The sequence below is a fragment of the Cannabis sativa genome, chromosome 2 (genome assembly GCF_029168945.1).
Source record: "Cannabis sativa cultivar Pink pepper isolate KNU-18-1 chromosome 2, ASM2916894v1, whole genome shotgun sequence".
NCBI classification, from domain to species: domain Eukaryota; kingdom Viridiplantae; phylum Streptophyta; class Magnoliopsida; order Rosales; family Cannabaceae; genus Cannabis; species Cannabis sativa.
The window spans coordinates 3,334,116-3,357,189 of NC_083602.1; the positions used below are offsets into that span (position 1 = coordinate 3,334,116).

At 31.8% G+C, this 23,074-nt stretch overlaps 4 protein-coding genes across 4 annotated transcripts; 1 reads left to right on the forward strand and 3 right to left on the reverse strand.

Annotated features, from left to right (window-relative positions):
- Positions 1-792: 792 nt before the first annotated feature.
- On the forward strand, positions 793-1,569 carry LOC133034653 (auxin-induced protein 15A-like). Its single transcript, XM_061109903.1, has one exon. The coding sequence runs from the start codon at positions 906-908 to the stop codon at positions 1,200-1,202; it is 297 nt and encodes a 98-aa protein (XP_060965886.1). The 5' UTR covers positions 793-905; the 3' UTR covers positions 1,203-1,569.
- A 5,575-nt stretch (positions 1,570-7,144) lies between these two features.
- Positions 7,145-10,545, reverse strand: LOC115721004 (adenylate kinase isoenzyme 6 homolog). The gene is made up of 3 exons (XM_030650229.2): positions 10,245-10,545; positions 10,017-10,162; positions 7,145-9,934 (listed from the first exon to the last, which is right to left on the reverse strand). The coding sequence occupies exons 1-3, from the start codon at positions 10,446-10,448 to the stop codon at positions 9,760-9,762; spliced, it is 525 nt and encodes a 174-aa protein (XP_030506089.1). The 5' UTR covers positions 10,449-10,545; the 3' UTR covers positions 7,145-9,759.
- A 511-nt stretch (positions 10,546-11,056) lies between these two features.
- Positions 11,057-14,924, reverse strand: LOC115721002 (pentatricopeptide repeat-containing protein At5g66520). The gene is made up of 2 exons (XM_030650223.2): positions 14,771-14,924; positions 11,057-13,215 (listed from the first exon to the last, which is right to left on the reverse strand). The coding sequence occupies exon 2, from the start codon at positions 13,203-13,205 to the stop codon at positions 11,322-11,324; it is 1,884 nt and encodes a 627-aa protein (XP_030506083.2). The 5' UTR covers positions 13,206-13,215; positions 14,771-14,924; the 3' UTR covers positions 11,057-11,321.
- Positions 14,925-20,325: 5,401 nt separating this feature from the next.
- Positions 20,326-22,119, reverse strand: LOC115721013 (auxin-responsive protein SAUR21-like). The gene has a single exon (XM_030650239.2). The coding sequence runs from the start codon at positions 20,763-20,765 to the stop codon at positions 20,469-20,471; it is 297 nt and encodes a 98-aa protein (XP_030506099.2). The 5' UTR covers positions 20,766-22,119; the 3' UTR covers positions 20,326-20,468.
- Positions 22,120-23,074: the final 955 nt, after the last annotated feature.

A 23,074-nucleotide genomic window follows, 5' to 3' on the forward strand; every position in this document is an offset into this window, starting at 1 on the left:
TGCACTACTTATGATAAGGTAATTCAAAATTGGTGAGCAAAAATAACCACCATCTTGAAGGGGGATATTGGAGAACATTGTCCCACATGGATTAAATGTAAAAGTATTGAGCCATATATAAGAACATGAGCTACTCCACTCATAGCCAATTGGTTTTGAGTTGAAACCCTATGATTCTCAACAGTATTTGATATCTTATAACAGAATAAGAAAATGGCTATGCCAGAGTCTATATAGAAGAGAAAATGATTTCAATCAATAATCCATTCGAAGAAAAGAAATGCAATAATAGCATCCATTAATTTGTATCATTCTTGAAAACATTAGTTTGTCATTCAACTGAGAAATAAGATGGAAGGAAAGAGATCGAAGTGAATGCTACTCAATTATGTTTCTATAAAATCAGTGTCGTTGTGTGTTGGATGGTGTCTAGTAACAAGTATAGTCCTTCAACAAGCACATGCTATTGTCTTTCTAATAACCTAATAGGAGGCTAACAAATAAATCAAAGTGCATTTATATACATAAGCTAGTTCATTATCCATGTGTTACAATGGTTTTTCTTTGTTGAAAATCTTATTGCACAAGTGGGCTCTATTGTTGTTTTTTCCTTTTCTCAATGGTTAGAAGGATCACATGTATAAACGTATCAAACTCTAATATATGACTTGGAAGACAAAGCCATGTGAACTTCAAATGCATATGTCTCTTGCAAATTTGTCAAAGCTTCCCAAACTTATTCAGAACCACTCATTTATAGGTGCCTTAGATATGTATGCGTTGTCTATATAAAGGTACATAACCACACAACTAAGTCATCGAGTCCTCACATTCTCTACTACAAAATATTTTTGTGACCTCTCTAATATTTCTTCTAAAGAAAAATCACTCAACGGAAGATCAACATGGCATTTGGATTATCTGGCTTTGTTCAGGGTAAGAAGGCTCTCCGAAGATCGCTTTCAGGTATCAAAGAAGCAACTTTGAAGTGTTCAAGCATTCCAAAAGGCTACTTTGCAGTCTATGTTGGAGAAGATCAGAAGAAGCGTCATGTAGTACCTCTTTCGTACCTAAATGAGCCTTCATTTCAAGACTTGCTTAGTATGGCTGAACAAGAATTCGGATATGAGCATCCAATGGGTGGACTCACAATTCCTTGCAGTGAAGACATCTTCATTGATATCACTTCTCAGTTGAATTGATAATTGTAATTTGTAGCACTGACATAGATATTTACATAACAAATTTTGTACATCATATACTTTTACCCTTTTTCTTAGAAAAGAAAGGGAATTTTTCTTGACTAGTTGAGAAACTAATAAATAGAAATTACTCATTAATTTGATATTAACACTTGTTGTCTTTTTTAGTTAAAGTGATCCTAATCTTAGGTGTATTTATATACTCAATTCCCTTGATGGGTTATATGAGAAAATTAGAATGGGATCTAGTGATATATTTTCATAGTCGACTGCTTTAAAACCAATACGGATATATTTTGCTATGTAATTTTCTTGCTTTGTTCTCAGCCCAAAATTTTCAATAATATGTCTTAGGTTAGTCCATTAATATCCAATGAACAATTTCAAATTTTCATATCATAATTAGAGATATCCATTTAAACCTTTCCCTGTTATTCCAGTTCTTATTATCTGTGCTACATGATACCATTTGGTTGCCTACTTATCTTATGCATGGTGCAAAATATTTCTGCATATAAGTGGTATTTAATTTGTCGAAAAAAAAATCAAATAATACATAAGTATGTGTATAAAATTGAAAACTTAAAATATTTATGCCTTATGTACCCTTTTATTTTATAAATAGTTTATAATTATTTTTATATTTAGGTGTATATGCATATATATATATATATATTATATATTTAAGATCCATGAAAAAAAAAATATATTAATTAAAAATATAATATTTATAAATAGAGAATTTGATGTTGTTGCGAAATTTAATAGCTATATGCAAGTGCACACGATTTGGGTCCTGGTTCAGGGCTAGAGTTTGGGTCTAGAGTCGAAGTTTGGGTTTAGGTTCGGGTTTAGGTTAAGGGCTGAAGTCTACAACTGAGACTGGCTCTTGGGTTTGGGGTCCGGGTCCAGGTTCGAGTTCAGGGTTTGGGGCCGAAGTCTGGGGCTCGAGTCGAGGTTCGGGGTATGGGTCGAGTCCAAGGTCCGAGTCTAGGGTCCAAGGTCTAGGGTCCGTGGTCGGGGCTGGGGCCGGTATCCAGATTCGGGGTCTGAGTCGGGTCCGGGGTTTGGGTCGGATTCGGGGTATGGGTCGGGTCCGAGGTTCAGTTCGAATTTGAGGTTCGTGATCTCGGTTCAAGGTCTGGGGTCTAGGTCCGGTTCGGGCTCGGGTCTAGGTCCACGGTCTGGGTCGGGGTCTAGGTTCAGGTCCGGGTTAGGGTCGAGTTTAGGATCCATGCTGGAGTTCGAGGTTCCGGTCTGGGGGTCTGGGTCGGGGGTTTGGAGTCTGGGTCCGGGTTGGGGTCGAGGTTTGGGTTCAGCTTAGGGTCTGGGATAGGGTCTGGGTCTAGATTGGGGTCAGGGTCCAAGTTGGGATCGGTGTTCGGGTTCAAGTCGGGGTCGGGTTAGAGCCGCGATCAGGTCCAGATTTTAAGGTCTAGGCTGAGGTCAGAGTCAAAAATATTGATAAAAAAATATTTAAATTTTTTTAAAAGTGACTTTCTTTTGTTTTCAAAATTTTTAAAATTTTGATTCTCAATTAAAAAATTAAAAAGTAAAAACAGTTTTATAAAGTACAATTTGAAAAATATATTCACTTTTCTAATTTAAAAATAGAAATTAATTAAAAAAATATTACTAAAAGTGTCCTAAATAAATATAAAAAAATTTATAAAGTAAAAAAAATTAAATTTATAAAATATTGATTGATAATTTTTTTTAATAAAAGATTCAATTTTAATTTTTACCTTCAAGCTTGAGTGGGTATTATAATTCCCATTATTACCACAAACCGTACATGTCATCAAATTCATTATTTGCAATGACGTGTGGTACACGTGAATGCATGCATGCACGTAAAGTCTAATATCAAAACCTAGCACAGCTAATAGACCTAGCTAGCTATATATTGTAAGAATAGTTTACAATCTCATTTATTAATATCAATGCTATATATATTTGAAAGCTAATAAAACAATAGCAAACTATATATATTAGTGATCAAAGCTAATTTATTAATTGTCTGGTTGTAAGTTTTTCTTTTTCTTCCTTGCAAGTTAAATTTTGTTGCCTAATGTAATTACAGTATAAATTTTTTTTACTTTTAGTCATAATAAGATTTGCAACTAAAAATAAAAAACTTGTAACTAATTATAAATTATTATTCATATATTGTGATTAAAAAGTTCATAGTTAAAAGTATTAGTCACAAAAATTTTTATTTGTTGTGATCTAATATGTTTTTGATCACAACACTTATTGTGACTAAAACTAAATTAGTGACAACTTGTATCTAAATATTATGTTTTAGTCACGAATAATAATATTAAAAATTATCGTAAAATAATAAGAGTAAAATTGGTAAAATAATTTTAAAAAATAAACATAATAAATTTTAAAAGAGAGCCGAATAAAAATTAAAGGCATGCACGTTACTGCACCAATATCACTACTTAAAGTACTTTTTTTCTTAAAGTACTTGAAGTTTTAATATATATTAGAAATTTTATTATTTTTACACTTTAAAACAGTTTTTTTTCTTTTACATTTTTACGAAATTAATTCCTTATAGAAATTCTTATAGTAATTAACGGAACAACCAAAATTTACATAACAAACTACATAAAAACTACTGGAACAACACAAATCATAAATTAAAAAAAAAAAAGGTTAAAAAATATTATATAAGATGATTCTCCTATATCTTAACTATATATTTCTTGTATTCTACTGATTAAGTAGTGAGGCACTGGGATTGGAAATGTGTCACGGGTATTATATTTTGGGTTTTATAAAATTGATATTTTTTTTTCATATATATATATGTAAGTAAGTATTAGTATGTATTGGATATTTTGGGCCCTGAATTTGAATGAGTCCTAGGCACAAACTTAATCCGCCTTAAAGTTCTGCTCAGAGAGGCGTGAGCCTAACTGGAGAGAAAAAATAACTTCTAATAGCTAAGAATATATAGAAATGAAAAGTTCTAGCAGATGATATAAAAAAATAATAGAATAATTATGATCAATTTGGGTGGTATATATATACGTAACTTTTTAAATAATATTAATTAATAATTTGACTAATTTAATCATTGTCTCTCATCATTAAATTAATTTAACATTTCATCATCAAGTTCCAATTAAAAATTTTCCTTATAAATAGGTAAACAACATAAACAGAAAAAGTAAAAAAAAAAAAAAATTAAGAAGATAATTAAGAGTAGTGACATATATAAATATTATAATCAAAATGCCTAATAGACCAGTGGCCTTCAAACGTGAGAGTGATGGTAAGTTCATCACAGCCGTTGAAATAGATGATCGAGTGTTCCTGAAATTCACTGATTCTCTCATTTCAGACCCAAATGTTCAACATCAAGTCTACCCACTTCCTCGTACTGGTAATAATGATCATGATCATACCAATAATAATGTGTTATGCATGATCCAAAGTGTTGGGAAGAACAAGTTATGGAAGTACGACCCTGTCACCAACTTTATCATTGGAGTTCAAAATTCTGACCCACAAGAGGAATCCGATTATGTGTTCGAAATGATCGACGGGACGTTCAAATGCGCCACCACCGGAAACTTCTTGGTCACCGATCGCAACGACTATGTCGTCTCCCCTGCACAGCCTCTCAATTTCATCGAGGTCGTTATATAGTATATTATAGGATACTTCTACAATGCACGTTTATACATTATATATAAATAAATAAATAAGCTCATTATGATCATCATTATGAGACTACTAATGTATGGTGTGACTTTTATTTGGTCATCTCTCCAAGTAATTCTATATCATGCAATAATGAATTAGTGTATAAGCTCTCGTTCTTACATATATACATGATAATTAATAATATTTCATAAATTTTTAAAATAATTATAAAATTGTAATATGACACTGCTTAATTATTTGCATCTTATTAATTTGGTGTTTATTTATTTATTATAACAATACTTCAAATGTGACATGATGATATCAAAAGGGCATTTTGATTATCATTATTTTTAAAAAAAAAAAAAAAATTGATTTTTTGGTAACCAGTTATCACTATTAATTCTTAATGTCATGAAAGTACTCGAGTCACTTGTAACTGGTTACTGCTAGATTTGGGGAAAAAAATCAGAATATAACCACCAAAGAAGGAGAAGAGTAAGGAGATGGTAACTGGTTACCTCTATCAAAATAACAACTAAATAGTAACTGGTTACTAAGCATGATCTAGACTTACAAAAAATCTGAAAATTAGAAGAAGGTGGTGGTAATTCTTATGGATTTTTTCAAAAAAAAACTATTTTGTGGGAATTTTTTTTAAATAATTATAAAAAAAGAATGTTGAAAAATATGGAAAAACAGTTTAATGTGACGGGTAATCAATTATCTTTTTAAAATAAGCAGTTACCTTATACTATTTAATCCATATATTTTTTATTTTTATTATTTTGAAATTTTCCAACACCAAAAAACTATACTTTTACACAATATGGTGCTAGAGTTTGGGTGAAGCCGAAAGAGAATCAAGTGAAGATCAATATTGATGATGCATTATTTACTGAGACTTCTCAGTTTGGTGTTGGTATGGTAGCTCGTGATTATTTGGGCCACTTCATTGAAGCTCGTACTATTGTCTCTACTATGGTAGCTAGTGTGGCGCCATGAGTTAGCTGAGATTACGGGAATTTGTGGAGTTCTTAGCTGAATCAAGAATAAAAGTTAGTAGATGGTGGTTCTTGAGACGAATTGTTTAGTGACGATTGAGGCTATTCAGAATCAATTAAAGATGACATCTCATTTTGATTTAGTTGTTAATGACTATAGGCAATTATTTAATTGTATAAGTGGTGTTTATTGTTCATGTATCACTTGCTAACAGAGTAGCTCATAAATAGTTTTGCTAGAGCTTTTTATTTTCTTTTCCAGAGCGGGTTTTCAGTAAAAGTACTAATGATCATACTCAATTTATATCTATGATGTTAGATATAAATTCTAGGAATAACTAAAAATAATAGTGGAATAATTAAAAAACAACAGTGAAACACAAAATAGAACAAGTAAAAATAACAATAGAATAACTAAAAAACAACAGTAGAACAACAGTGAAAACTTAAGATTACACAGTATAAAACTTACAAAGTATTTTTTTAAAAAAAAAAATACAGTAATTTTGAAAAAAAATTCCACCCTACAATATAAAAATAAAAAGTTGAAAATTTCAGTATAGAGTGTAATTATCCCAAAATAATAACTATTATTAATGCTAATTGTAAAAACTAAGTAATGTCATTATTATAATTGAAAATTGTGTATTCAAATCACTAATTAATATTTAATGATACTATTATAACTATACATATTTATCTACATATATATAGAAAATAAAGGTATATTGTAATTTAATTTCTTTGTATCAAATATGATACAACTTTTTTTTAATGTATTCACAATTTTTAACATGATTACAAAAACACAATTTTTTACAAAAGTACTTGAATATGACAATACATCACAAATTTAAGATGGTCTTAGTGAACTCCATCCTTGCATGTGAGTGACTAACAAATATAATTATACATACAAGTATTACATAGTGCCTCTTTCATAGCTATAGATAAGCATGCATTTTAGTAGGATTTTAGTGAATATTTCATGTATATATATAATATAATATAACAGTCAACTAAGCATTACATTCCACTCCATGTGGACCTTTAACTGGAACACTTTCTTATTCACTCAAATTATTTGTAAAATTAGGCCTCAACCAATAAAAATACTACCATGAATTTTCCTCTTTTTAACAAGCTTCATGTTCATGGTATTATATTGCCTTGCATTTGGATTTTATTAGTCAAGGTCTGGAATATATACTATTACCCAAAATAATAATTAAACAACAAAAACATTCAGATTTCTCAAGGTGAAGAATTAATTAATTAATCCAAAATCCAATCAAAATGATTTACTGAACAAAACATTGTACACTACAAGTATTACACCTTATCCATATACAAATATTCATGTTGGACTAAAAGAAAAATATGTACATGTGATCTTGGCATGATCTTCCTTACAAAAATTGCAAAATTGTATTTCATTAGGCTTTCGAACGAGACATAAGATCGACGAAGGCATCTTCTTTGCAGGGAATTGTAAGAGCTCCCATCGGATGATCGAATCCAAATTCTTCTTCGGCTTGACTTAACAACTTTTGGAAAGATGGTCTGTTTAAGAAGGATAAAGGGATAACAAATCTCTTCATTTTGTTCTCATCACCAACATAAACAGCCAAATAGCCTTTTGGGACATCTTTTGTGTTAGAAAAAGGCTTTTGAATGAATTGTTTAGCATGAACTATGATGTGGAAATGGAAATTCATCATCTTGTAAAAAAATCTCAATAGGAAATTGACAAAAAGGAAAAGTTTTTCTATTTTTTTTTTTTTGGAAAAGGAAGCTTTGGATACTTGAGAAGCTAATATCTTATGAGTATATATATGAAAATATAAAATGTAGGAGAGTTATCCAATTGTATGGGGGAATGAATGGTTAAGACAAAAGAGACATTCAATTAAATGGGGTCTAACAATAAGGATACCCACAAAAAGTAACACTACCACTTGATATGTGGTGCTATTCATCATTATTGACTCAAAACAAAATTGACTTATTGCCGGTTTATTTGAAAAATATATACATCTATTTAAAACTTCTCACTAAATAGCCAACTTGGCCTCAACAATTTGAAAATTAGAGCTAACAATTGTATTATGTGATGATTACCCAATATATAAATATCTATGTTATTTCCAAGTAACACATGATTAAGTCATTTTAGTGTTTAAAATTGAATGGGAAGCTTAATTACAATACAAGGGAATATTATTTTTGTTTGATGTAAGAGAATAGATAAGATTCTTAAACACAATAGCTACTTCTCAACTTGGCTGTGGCGGCCTTGTCTAAAGGTGTGTCTACTTACTCAATTGTTATTTTCTCTAGTTCCCACGTCCCATTCAATAATAAAGCATAGCAATAAACTTGGATAAGCATAAATTAGAATGACATAGGCTTTAGGGCAGTATTTTATTTTCAAAAAAGTGAGGATCAACCTCATTTTATGCACAAGGATAAAGAGTTAAAAAAGCATCTACTGTTAACCGAGCAATTATCGAAATTGTAGGGCGAGCAGCAGTCGCCATTGTTCAGATCAGTGTTGACCTCAAGCACCTATCTTCTTGGCTGTTCACTTGGGATTTACAGTTGTGTTCGTGTTCATTATAGAATCTGCATAATTTAAGTGGCGTTTGGTTGGAGGTAATGAAATGGAATGGAAAGGAAAGGAAATAATTTTTATTCTATTCCTTTGTTTGGTTCCATTATAAAGTATTGGAATGGCATTCCAATAGAATGCTCTTTCTACCATTTTAGTGGAATGACTATTCTATTTTAAAAAAGAATGAAAGATCATTCTAATGTTACAAGAGAAAAAATTTAATGATTTTTTTATTAATTTTTTTTTATGCATTTTAAATTTTATTCTTTTCCATTCCTATTCTCGAACGCCACCTTAGTGTTGTTGTAGCAAAAAGATGTTCTTGCAAAGTGAAATGAGAAAGATGGTGTAGAGTTGTTCTTGCAAGTGAAAAGAGAATTTGTGTAGAGTTGTCACTTGTCATACTTCTTTCAACAAAAAAATAGTTTATAACAAAATTTCCTAAAAACATTATCCATATATTTTTCTAACAATAATTGTTTTTGTTGCAAAAGTCATTATGAAAAAGTTTAAAATACAAAATCAAAAATAATATTTAAATAAAATGCACCTACAATATTCCATAAAACTCTTTTATTGATGACTCTTTCTAAAAATAACATTCACATGAATATTTATTTAGTAGAATCATCACTTGGTTAATGTTTGCAATAAAAGAATAAAAATAAGAACTTTAGTCAAATTTAAAAGAATGCTCCATGCCCCATTTTCTCGAATTTTGGCACAATCGACTAACTTTTATAATCAAACAAAAGTTTAATTTAATCGAGTATAAAATAATTGGGGCCCTTATGTATAATAGCCTTAAAATTACTTAATAATAGCCTGAAACTTAAATATACTAAAAGTTATATTGATTGATTTCATAGAAGAGAGATTAAGACAACTGAATCCAACTCCAAAAAAGCCATTCAAAAGCCAGCTAAATAGCTCAAAGAAACCATTACAGTAGAGAGCTAAATAGCTCAAAGAAACCATTACAGTAGAGCTTTGGTCATAAAATGCAAGGTTCAAAGCTCTAACAAATTCCATATAATGAATGAATTGCCCCTACATCTATGAACATCACATAATTATTTATAAACATTTTCATTTCATTTCACACCAAAAATATATCTATCTGAACTCTGAAGCCAAAATAAGAGCAGTAACTACTGATAGAAAAGCCTCCAAAACAGAGATCAATAATTTCATACAATCAATCACACACTCAAAAACCCAAATGAAAATAAGGGTTTTATAATATTTGATAGTAATAATTAGAGGGGTGGGTGGGTTACCAAGCTCTAATCCAATCAGTCAAAGTTGCCACATTTCTTGAAATATCATCAATGGTATCACTCTTCAACGCCATTACTATGTTCTCTGAGTAACTTTCCTTTGCTTCCTCAAGCAACACTTGGAAAATCTCACACTCAATATTATTCTTAAGCTTAGTCTCTGAATAACCCCTATCAAAGAAAAACCAAATATCAAGAATTGGGTTTCAAAACCTAATTTCAAAATCAATTCTTTATCCCCAAATTGATTTACCTGTTATGCAAGCGATCGTACAATACAGAGTTTTCAGTTTGAAGCACAATCACAAGATCGAACCATCGTTCAGGGAAGAAATCGCAGCCATGGTAATCCACGATGTTACCTCCTCCTTCCATCAAATCCTCTAATTCATCACACACCTGAATTTTTTATACTTGAACAGATTAAATGAGCTTTCGATTCAAAATTAAATGGAAAAGGATTAGGTTTTCGGAAGCGTACCAAGTCTTCATTGATGACGTAACAATCGAGGTCGTCATCCCAACCGTCGTGGAGATTCTTTTCTTTGACGAGATCTCCGATGTTGATGTGGCGAAACTGTGTGGCGTCTGCTAGAGCAGAGGAGGTCGTTGTCTTTCCTGTGCCGGGTGTTCCGGTGATGAGTATGTTGGGCTTCTTCCTCTTGGAATTATCATTTGCCGCCATTGTTGCTTCTTAAGTTACTGATACTAGGGTTTTGGGGTTTTTCACAGGTCGGGAGGGATTTTCTGTGTGAAAAGCCAAGGTTTAGGCGAATGACCAAATTGCTAATTTGCTACTGAAAATATTACGACATGTCGTTTGTTTGTTTTTTTCTTTTTTGAAAATACTACGACATGTCTTGTACACTATTTTTTTAACTTTATTTTTTATTTTTATGGTTTAAGATGCTTCAGTGATTGTTTTGGTAGTTTCTATGTGGGTTGCTATGTAAATTTGAATTGCGATTTAAGTTTAGAATAGAATGTACATTTGATCTATTAAGTTTTGAAATATAATTGTATTAGATTTTTAAATTATTATTTTCTTTACATTAAAATATTACTTATATGTATATTTTTTAATTTTTTTTATAAAGATGCGTGGATTGGATTGGATCGGTTACTTTTACATATCAATCAATATCTAATCCGCACAAGTGTAGATATCTGCATTTTGCAGATTGAATTGGATTGGATCGTGCAGATTGAATTGAATCGACTATTTTATGAACACCCCTAATTGGGGGCAATATGATTGAAGAAAAAACAAAAGAAGAGTAGCACTACTAGTTGATATGGAATCTTGTATCTTATTACTTGTGAAAGAAACTCTGAGAAATTACCAATAATTGAATACCTCATATAATATTCACAAGAAAAAAAAAAAGTTTACAACCAAAGAGAATCTATTCTATTTGTTTTACAATTTACAAGTAAATATGCTTAAGAAAAAAGTATAGACAAGAGTGTAATTAAAACATTTTGCAGCAACTTTTTCCAGCTTCATAGTGCTTGCTTGGTAACCAGTTACTAATTTCAAAAAAGATAGTCACCTCTTCTACCAGTAATCTTTACAAGAACACAACCCATTTTTAAAATGGTGAAATCGATTTCTATCCCTTACAATTATCTCGCGATTAAAAACTTTTGAGATCAGTTTACTTGCATTGTGACAGTCTTTGCACACTCGCAAGTTCTTTGAGATCCGAATTGTCTCCCCCGGTTTAGCCTTCAGTAACCCAAAGGCAATTGCAAGCTTCTCACTATGATGATAGACTGGATTCTCCATTTCCTCCTCTTCAACATCATGCAATAGTACTCCATCAGACTCGGGAACATAGCCGGCACAGCTTATGGCTTTCAACATCTCATTAACTTTACCATATATGGCTTTAGACTCGGGATGAGTTCTTTCTCCTGCAATGAACTCATGAACATCACCCTCCAATTCAATCATGGAAAATCCAGCAACTTTCTTCACTCCCCTGTCATTCATCAACTTCCTTACTTTGGCTACATCTTCTGATCTACCAGCTCTGGCATATAGATTAGCTAATAGCACATAGCGTCCGCTGTTTTCAGGGTCCAGTCTTATTACTTCTTCCCAAATTTCCTCACCCAATTTGATGTTTCCATGGATTTTACATGCCCCAAGAAGAGCACCCAACACACCAGCATCTGGGCTTATAGGCATCTCGTGTATAAGCTCTCTTGCTTCGTCAAGCATCCCAGCTCTTCCAAGCAGATCCACCATGCAGCCAAAATGCTCCCTTCTGGGCTCAATACCATAAACCCGAGTCATGCATTGAAAGTAATGACGACCCTTCTCCACAAGCCCCGAATGAGCACAAGCACTAAGAAGGTTGACAAAAGTGATATGGTCAGGTGCTACCATCCTCCTTTGCATCTCTTCAAAAAGTTCAATGGCAGCCTCTCCTTTTCCATGAATAGCAAACCCTCCAATCATGCAGTTCCACGAGGAAATTCCTTTATCGGGCCACTTGTTAAAAACTTGAAAAGCCTTGTCCAAACAACCACATTTACAATACATGTCAATGATTGTTGTAACAAGTTTGGAGTCTAATTCAATGCAGCTTTTCTCGATATAGTCATGTATCCACTTCCCTTGATGGAGAGCACCTATTCCTGTGCAGGCTTTTAACACACTAGCAGCCAAATATTTATCTAAGGTCACCTTTTCTTCCTGCATCCTACGAAACAAAGCAAAGGCTTCGTGGAAACGGTTATTCTGAACATAAGATGCAATCATGGCATTCCAAGAAACAGCATTCCTCTCAGGCATCAACTCGAAGAGTTGAAATGCCTCATCAACAAATCCACACTGAGAGTAGCCAGCAATCAACATGGTCCAAGATACCACATCCCGCAATGGCATGCTATCGAAGACCCTCCTTGCTTCCTCTGGAGATTGAAAATTGAGATACATATGAATTAGACTGTTCTGACAAAATCCATCAACTAGAAATCCAAATTTGACAACATGGGCATGAACTTGTTTGCCTTCTCGAACACCATTATTGAGGCCACAAGCTCTAACAAGAGAAGGGAAAGTATACCTATTGGGGATGACAGAGTCGTGCAACATCTGGGAGTAGAAAAGAAAAGAATTTATAGGTGACTCAGACTGGAAGTAGCCTCTGATTATGGTATTGTAAATGAAGGCATCTGGATGAGGAAGAGTGTTGTACAGGTGGATGGCGTAAGTGATATCGCCAAAATCAGACAGTGCACAAAACTTGATAAGGCGACCCATTGTGTAGTTGTCTGTAGAGAGGCCACAACGAATGATTTGAGAGTGAAACTGCTTGAGCTCAGACATGGAAGAGCAGGAATTGAGGCGGTGCAATGGGGAAGCTAGAGATGGAGACGAAGATGCACCACTAATAGCGCTGGTCATGCCAAAGACTCCGAGGCTTGCCATTCTGCTCCTCCTAATAGAATCCATACAGCCATTACTTGAAAAATATCATTTTTATATGAAATATAAAACTGACTGAAAAATGTTTTTACAATAACTAAAAAACAAACATTTAACTAAAATAACAACATTAACCTTACTAATCATTAGCATCAAATTTCCAATATTCAACACAGAAAGTTTCGAACTAGATTTTAAAATTTTCATTTGTCAATGTCATTTAGTTATTGTATTCCTTATAAATGATAGAAATCTCTTATTAGCAGACATTGTTATTAGTACCCTACCAGCCATAGTCTAAGCCTATAAATACAAACAAAAATCCCGAATATATAATGATCTCAATACATAATCACAAAAAATGTAAAAGATTGACAATTATAGTTCTAGCAAATTAAAATTTTGCTTTTTATCCATAATTAATTTATATAGGATCATTAGAAAAATATTTGGTTGTTTCAAATTAAGAGTACTTATTTTCAGCGTAAATGTAGTAATATTATCATCATAATGTTGTAAGGCTTTTGAAATTTGACTCTTGGAATTGCATTTCGGTGTCTGAAACTTTAACTACTTTAACTTAGCTTTTGCAACAACAAGTTTTTATGGTTCAGTCAAAGAAGTTTCTATGAGTCTTAGTATCCTATCACACATTTCAACAAACACTTTGAAGGCACTTCAATTAGTAATAATTTGCGAGTTTCAAAACATTAAAACGCGAGCACCCAAAGGGAGCCAAGCACAAGAGAAAGCTCCAAAAATAACAAAAACCACAACCAGCTAATAGTGAGATAAGGAGTGCTGTTTTTCATCTTGTATTTTCCTATTCAAATTAAATCCAAATCAAATCACAAAATAACCCAAGTTTAAAGAAAGAACCTTCATCTTTTACATGGATTCTAGACTGGTCAAAGGACATTGGTTCTTCGAAAATGGGCACCAGCACTAGTTTGCACTTGCATCTTGGAAGTCTCAAAAAAGGTAAAGCTTTGAAACTTGAGATTGTGAAGACTAAAGAGACAATTAACTGAATTCCTTCAAGCAAGAAGAAGAGAATCCACAGAAACACCACTTGATATGGTGGTTCCATTCATCATGATTGACCCAAAACAAAAGCTCACTTTAAAACTTTTCTCTAAGGAAATTTCTTTCCTTGTTGTGACCTAGAAAGAGACACATTTGTAATGACAATCTATAATAGCTCAGCTACTCTAATGGTTTCCCTAAGTTCCTCTTAGCACTCTATATTGATAATTTCTATACAGTCACAGAGTTTCAGAAGTAGTAATATGAGAAGTTCAATAAAAGAAAAGAATGATTGTGAAATTTTGTTTTACAGTTAATAATCAAACTTTTCATACACAAACACACAAGTAATATGAACATTTATCAGAGGAAAATGCAGTAAATGGTAGGAAGCATACAAACAAATATGATAAATACCTTACAACTCTTCATATAATAAAGGCTCATGCAACATTCAATTCAATACAGCACAAACAAGTTTAGTTTATTGTGTATATAATGAAAATGAAGAACAAACAGAAAATTCAAACTAGGAAACTCACCTGGCCGGTGTTGAGGAAGAAAGGGGTCGATCAAATTTCTCCCGGCGACGGCGTGAGCAGGGGAGAGGTTTCCGGTGACTGTGTTCGTGGAATTGGTTTGAATTTGAAAGGAAATGCAGCTGACTCGTTTGTGAGGCACAGTCAATGTGATAAGGTTTTTAGTACTTTTTTTAATTAAAAAATTAAAAAAAAATCAATTTTGTTATATTAAACAATATTTGATTTTTTTTTTTTTAAAAAAAAAGTAATCTAATTTTATTAATAGTAATTAGTTAAAATAATATATTGTAAGTTGTAACCCAATCGAGACGTCTCTTGGAAACATCACTAGAATTAGAATAAAAAAACAAGACAATTAATCAGTCTCATGATTCTCGGATCGTTTGACAAAATAAACTAAAATAAAATTAGCTTAAAAAAATTGCAGTATCATAGTTTATTTTAAAAATATCTATATTCAGTTGTTTTCATCATCCAAAAGACATAACTGTAAAAACTGTTGCAGCGGGTTCTAGGGGTGTTCCCGGTGCGGGTAGTGCGAGTTGTAATTTTTTTTTCAAACCAAACTGCATATGCGATTTTTGTAATAACCTAAACAAAAGATACTCAAAATAATGTTACAGACACAAGTAGCAAAATCACATATCCCAACCAAGACATGCCTAAGCTAAGGGAGAGTCGGAGAAAAAAGACAACTTCTCGCAGTTAACAATTTAGGAATGAGAAACTCTAGCAGGTAATATAAAATATTTGTGAAAATAATATTTGATATTTTTTTAGTACTTTGGTAACAAATTGTATAAAACAAAATATATTTAAAAGTATAATTATTTACATAATTTTTAATTTACTCATAAAAATCTTTTTTAATGATATACAAACTCTTTGAAAAATATTTTTCATTAGAAAAGATCTTCATATAATAGTTAACTAAACGGTAAATGTTTACTGAGATTTTCAAAAACTAATAAAATATATGTGAAAGATAAGACTGGAAAATTCTTATAATTTACACAAGTGTTTGAACCCCTAGATTTTGCCTAAGCAATTGAGAAATGAGATTCTAACACTTTGCTTGAACAACTGTTCTTATATATACAGTGCTAAGATTCTTATTCGTTTTACTTTGCCTACTGATGGGGTAAATACAAATAACATATTGACTTGGCTTATCTAGTGGAGCCCGACCCATGAGGTGTCAACTGTATGCTGACGTGGATGCCACATAATGTTGATAGTTGTCAAAACTATGTCCTACTTTCATGGAGAATAAAAACACATTAAATATTTGATTGTCAATTACTATCTTTTCATATTGGAAAGATATGATCCTCGGACGAGATCTTACGAGTTAAGTCCTGATATCATGAGATTTAATAATTACTAGATGCGATATGGAGCTAGATGTCCAGACGTTTGTTGACTACTTCTCCGGACGCTCCAAATGATCTCATTCGAATTCTCAATGTGCTGGAGGATTATCTCACCTTGACGAGTCGTCTGTTCATCATTCAGAAGAGTTGCTTTCGCTAATGAATCTAGTCCATTATCTTGGTTGGGCCTTCTATTGAATCTAAAGTGACTGAGTTGTAACTGGTTTTAGAAATTACACGTGTCCTCATTCGAAAACACTGCTAATAGTAAAAATAAATCAAAATTTATACTTATCTTATACGCTTAGCTATAAACAAAAGTAGAAACCTGATCAGCGGGGCCATTGTATAAATATCACTCTGCTTGTACGACTACACAATTTCTAATTTTGGTACTAGAAAAAAATTATAACTTAATTTTTTTTATATGACTGTATTTTTAATAAAAAATTATAAATATTTACAATGTCAAAAATTGGGTACAAGCATTCAGTTGCATGTACCTTTTTTTTTATGCGTGTAACTTACTATTTTAAACTTTTTTTTTTTAATAAACCATGCAATTTTATGAATAACAATCAACTAAAATAATAGTTTGCAACCCCATCAGGATATCTCCTCCATTGGAAATACGACTAAGATTAGAATAAAAAAAACGAGCCAACCAATCAGCCGCTTGATTCCTATATCGTTTGATAAAAGAACTAAAATAAAATCATGTGAAAAAAATTGTAGCATATTCAATTTCCTCCACCGCTCAAAAGATACAATAGTATAAATTGTTGCAGCATGTTCATTCAACCCATTGACTTGAGCACTCAACTATTGTGCAACTGCAAGGTACGTAACTCCACCATTAACGACCCCTTCAGTCGCAGAGAATTTGTTATTCCTAATCACTAATAGTAATTTAATGGCGAACCTTCAAAGAACAAAGAAGACGAACCAACAACAAAATAAAAAAATCATGTCACAGAAACAAGACTAATCGTAGTAGCTTAAATATAAGACACTCAAAACCATGTCATAAAGACAAGACTAATCGCAGTAATAAAAACCTAATCGCATTAAAAAAAAACCACAAACCCCGACCAAGCCACGTCTAAGCTCAAAAAGGATCGACGGACTTGGCCAGAGAAAAAAGATAACCTCCGGTGGCAAAGCATTTAGAAACAAGAAACCCTAGCAAACAATATGAGATTGAACTATTTTCTTTTAATTGTACGACAATCGACTATTTTCAACTTTATTTTTACATGATAAATTATTCATAAATTTTTTTAAATTAGTAATATATCAACTATAAATATAATATTTATATATAGAGTAATTTGCGGCATAAATACCTAAGTTTAACTTTTAGTTGCAAATAAATATCTAAGTTTAATTTTTGGCCGTAATAATACCTAAGTTATATTTCTGAAACTATGTAGGTACCAACCGTTAAATGTTAAATCATTATATTCACTTGTCATTTTTTTATTGGTATATTTGAACTAATTTTTTTAAATAATAAAAATTTAATGATTTAGACCAATCAAAGATTGCCACGTGACAATTCATTTAATCAGGTACCTACAGAAGTTCCAAAATTATAACTTAAGTATTATTACCGTCAAAATTTAAACTTATGTATTTATTTATAACTGGAAGTTAAACTTAAGTATATATGCCGCAAATTACTCTTTTATATATCATATGAATGAAATTGAATTACATTTCTCAAAATATAAAAAATTAGGCATCTCTACTTGTAGGGAGAAATCTTACTTTGGTGTCATTATAGTAAGAATGTTTTAAAGAGATTCCCAGGCCAAATTCTAAGATTTACCATTCCAATCAAGCATGAAGCAACATGAACAAATATTTGTTTTCAACATATAAAAATACCATTTCTAAACTCTTAAAATTATTTACTTGTATATATAATCATTGAGAGATCAAAAAGCCTTAAATTTTCTATTTTACTTTTGTTTTTTGAAAAATCTGTGGACTTTGGGATTTAGAGACATAAACAATACTTACTAGCTAGGACAAAGATTGTTACATGTATGTATGCCACTGAAAACTAGATATTATATTAAAGCAGAGCCTTTCCAAAGAACACATGTGAGTGTCCCACATTGATAAAAGAAGAGAGAGTTAATCAGTTTATAAAGCTTAAAAGTTACTTCCCTATGGCCATTTAGTTTTGAGACGAAACCTTCTTAGACTTCTAAGTGAACTCTCTCTTTTGATGATGGGCGCAACTCATTGGATTCATAACATTCTTTTGGGTTAAAAAAAGGATGAAACTTTACACTCCCCCACCCATCAGGGAATAGAAAGTATAATTAATACCAGTATGTCCCACAAGACATAAATAGCTAGCCAATGGAAGGATTGTTTAAATGTTTAGATATGAAAATGTGATTTCATGGCTGTGGGACATGCCACCTATATATAACACATCTTGTCAATAACTCTGTGTTCTGAGTTGATGTTGTTGGGTTCTTATATACATGAAGAAGTAGAAGAAAGTTCCTTTGAATTGAATACAATAAATGATTGTTTTAGTTTTGAATAGTTAATGATTAAAGGACTACTCTTCTTAGCTTACTAGACATGAAGAAGTGAAGAAAGTTCCTTTGATTTTTATTTGCATTCAAACAATCCGGCAAGGCTCTTAGTTTTGACTAATTCATATTTAATGGTAATAATAAGATGAAAAACAATATCATGTGGTTGATCAAGAGCTAGAGACCCCATTTCATTAATTGCATTTTCTAGTCTTTAGACTTCACTCTTCACAACCATTCATTTCTTTCATTTTTTCCAATCAAGTGTGTATTGGCTATAAATACTCATTAGATGAGGTTCCATACTACTCCAACTCATCTTCATATTCTCAACTATCAAAGATTTTCATATTCTTCTCCTTTTTTTCTATTTTTGGTACTATAATGGGTTTTCGATTTCTCGGGGTAGATCATGCTAAGAAACTCATAAAGAGGCCTCTCTTTAATGGTAAAGATATCCCAATGAAAGGCTATTTTGCAGTGTATGTTGGAGAGAGAAGAATGAAGAGATTTGTGATCCCTTTGGCATACTTGAACCATCCTTCATTTCAAGAGTTGCTTAGTCAAGCCGAAGAAGAATTTGGATTTGATCATCCAATGGGAGCTCTCACGATTCCCTGCAGACAAGATGAGTTCGTCGATCTTATTTCTCGATTGAATGCCTTTTGATGATTGCTCATAGATAATAATCACTGACAAAAATTATTGTAACAACTTTTTTCTTGGCAAACAATGTCATTATCATATTACCATGTATACATTTTTTCCTTAAGGACTCAAACATAAAGTCCCTAAGAGTGATATAAATGAATTCTTTACTTATAATAATTTTATTGATTTTTTTGTCCATCTAGATTCTGATGTAGATTCGTTGCAATAGGATAGAACAGCCTCTTATTAGTATTTAGAAAGATACTAGGATTTTGGGGCCATCACAATTCTTTATTTTATTTTTTTTATTTTTTTGACATAAATAAATTGAAGCCTAATGAGTGATTTGTGTAAACAATGAAAAAGGTATGCATATGCTGAAATATTTTGTATCATAATAAGAACTGGAATAACTGAAAAAGGTTCAAATAGATAAGATCTCTAATTATGATATGAAAATTGGGATTGTTCCTTTGGATATTAATGGACATGACTAAGACATAATATTGAAAATTTTGAGCTGAGAAGAAGAGCAAGAAAATTGCAGAGCAAAATGAATGAGTATTGGTTTTTTAAGCAATCAACTGTGAACTATGAGTATTGAGTTGACCATTCAATTCAATGCAGTATTAACCTATCAAGGGAATTGAGTATAAAGACACCTAAAGTTGGGATCACTACTAAAAATCCCTGTAAAGATTTTTCCTTGTTGTCCCCAAGATGATTCCAAAAAAATATATTGCAATTTTTTCTCAAAGAATTTTATTGGAGTGGAACCTCTTCTTTTCCCCTAAACTATACTTGTCCATGCTCTTGGTCTACATTTTTTTTGTATGGTGCAAATGTACCCAATTAATTTTGATTGCCCATTTAGAAGTTATTATTTTATCAGATATTGTCTAAGTTGATTCTAAATTCTTCTCAAATAAAGGCCAGAAACATTGATGGAATTCAACCAAAAACACAACAAGTGTTAATCAAATGAGTAATTTCTATTTACTATTTCTCAAACCAGTCAAAAAAATCCCTTTTCTTTTGAAGAAAAATGGTGAAAGTATGTAATCTACAAAATTGTTTTGTGTGAATCTAGCTATGTCAGTACTACAAATTACATCATCAGTTCAACTGAGATGTGATATCAATGAAGATGTCTTCTGTGCAAGGAATTGTGAGTCCACCCATGGGATGTTCATATCCGAATTCTTCTTCTGCCATACTTAGCAAGTCTTGAAATGAAGGCTCATTTAGATACGAAAGAGGTACTACATGACGCTTCTTCTGATCTTCTCCAACATAGACAGCAAAGTAGCCTTTTGAAATGGTTGAACACTTCAAAGTTGCTTCTTTTATGCCTGAAAGCGATCTTCGAAGAGCCTTCTTACCCTGAACAAAGCCAGATAATCCAAATGCCATGTTGATCTTCCTTTGTGTGTTTTTATCTTTAGAAGAAGTAGTACTTACAAAAATATTTTGTAGTAGAGAGAATGTGATAATTGGATGATTCAGCTCTGTGGTTATGTAGCTTAATTTATATAGATGAATGGACTGTTAGAATCAACACATATCTAAATAAGTGGTTCTGAATACATTTGGGCAGCTTTGACAAATTTGCAAGAGACATAAACATAAGCATTTGAAGTTCACATGGCTTTGTCTTCCAAGTCATATATTAGAGTTTGATATGCTTATACATGTGATCTGTTTAAGTTCTTACCATTAGAAAAAGAAAAAAACAACAACAACAACAACAACAGAGCCCACCTGTGTAATAAGCTTTTTGCAACAAAGAAAAACCATTGTAGACAAATCCAGCTACTACTTAACTTAGAAAGACAATACCATATGTGATTGAGTATTGTGGTAAGGTGCATGTATATATAGATAATGATTCTGTGGCAAAGCAATTAGGTTGGTTTGGTATTTGAATCTTCACATGGGTTTGTCTTACCAGGTGAACAACATACAACTACAAGGATACCCCACCTGATACAAAATATATGCAGCAAAAGTGAAACCATTTTGGAACATATTTCATCATGACCTAATGGATCCTTCACCTAACAATTTTCATGTGGCTTTCAAATAAGTAGGAAAGACACAACCATGTGATTTCTCAAAGATTAAGTCACTCACTAGACCCCAGCTCATTATTTGACTCTTTAGTCTCCACCATTCATTTCCACACAACACATTGATTATATATGTACTCATAAGATTGGGTTCTTCAACATCTCAACTCCTCAAAACTTCAAGTACTCTTAGCTTACACTTTCTTCCTTCTTCTACCTTGAGAAACTTCAGCAATCATGGGTTTTCGTTTTCCCGGTGTAATTCATGCCAAGCAACTTATTCAGAAGCCTTTTTCTAGTGCAAAAGATGTTCCGAAAGGGTATTTGGCAATTTATGTAGGGAAGAACAAAATGACAAGATTTGTGATCCCTGTATCATACTTGAACCATTCTTCATTCCAAGAATTGCTATGTCAAGCTGAAGAAGAATTCGGATTTGATCATCCAATGGGGGCTCTAACAATTCCCTGCACTGAAGATGCTTTCATCAATCTTATTTCTAGCTTCAATGTTTGATGAGGAGTATAGATTGATGCTAACTACTGACAAAAATGATTAATTGTTACAATTTTGTATGGCAAAGAATGCCAATACCATTACCATGTAAATATTTTTCCTTGGGGACTGAAATTAAAATGTCCTTGAGAATGATACAAATGAAAATACTAAAGCTTTTCCTCAATGAATTGTTTTATCTGTGTGTTAATCTCTTTATGTTAAGATCTAGAATCTTTGTCTTCTTATTATTGATCTGCAGAATAGTACTATAATGTTTTCAAAAACTAGCTCTATAATTGGCACAAGATATAGTAAAACTAATTTCTTTAATTAACATTGTTGCAAATCATAACCTGATCAAGATCACCATGGATTCAAGGACAACAAACACAATGACAACAATCTCATAAACAAAACAGAACAAGAAATCAATGAAAAATGAATTGAATTAAGATGAATGAACCTTTAATATCATAACAGTAATGAAATTCAAGAGGAGAAGAGATACAACATGGGATCACCAATACACAAAACACAAGATTACAAACTCAGCTCACAATGAGAGAAGTCACTTCAAGAGTGAACAATCTCTATTTACAACCCTCCATCAACTCTCAAATCTAGCTGAAAATTTTGTAAGCTTAAACATGGTGATCCCTAGGTTTCTCAATATTCTCTCTTCTCTGTAAAGCTCTCTCTCACTCAATCTTGGACTCATCTTCTATATGTTAATTTTGAATACAATGAGCATTATAAAATCACAAAATAAATTCAAACAATAACAATTATAATGTTCATGAAATTACCCAAAATCATATCATTATATTTATTTAGAGCATTTCAATAGAGTTTTTTGCGGCTAAATCCTCTTAACTATTATTCATCTTATACTTAACTCTATAAGCTCAAATTTTGACAGTAAAATCTTCCAAATTATTGAATTGCTTGCAAATTTAAAGTGTCATCTATTTTTTATAGTAAACTACCAATATAGATTGTTTGTGGACACTTTTGTATCTGTGTCAAACTTATATTAGTATACTTAATATTATTATTTTAAAAATATAAAAATTATTTCAAAATTTATAATATTTTTATTTTTTTAAATATTTTTTATTTTTTATAATTTTAAAATGAATTTCGAAAATAATTTTT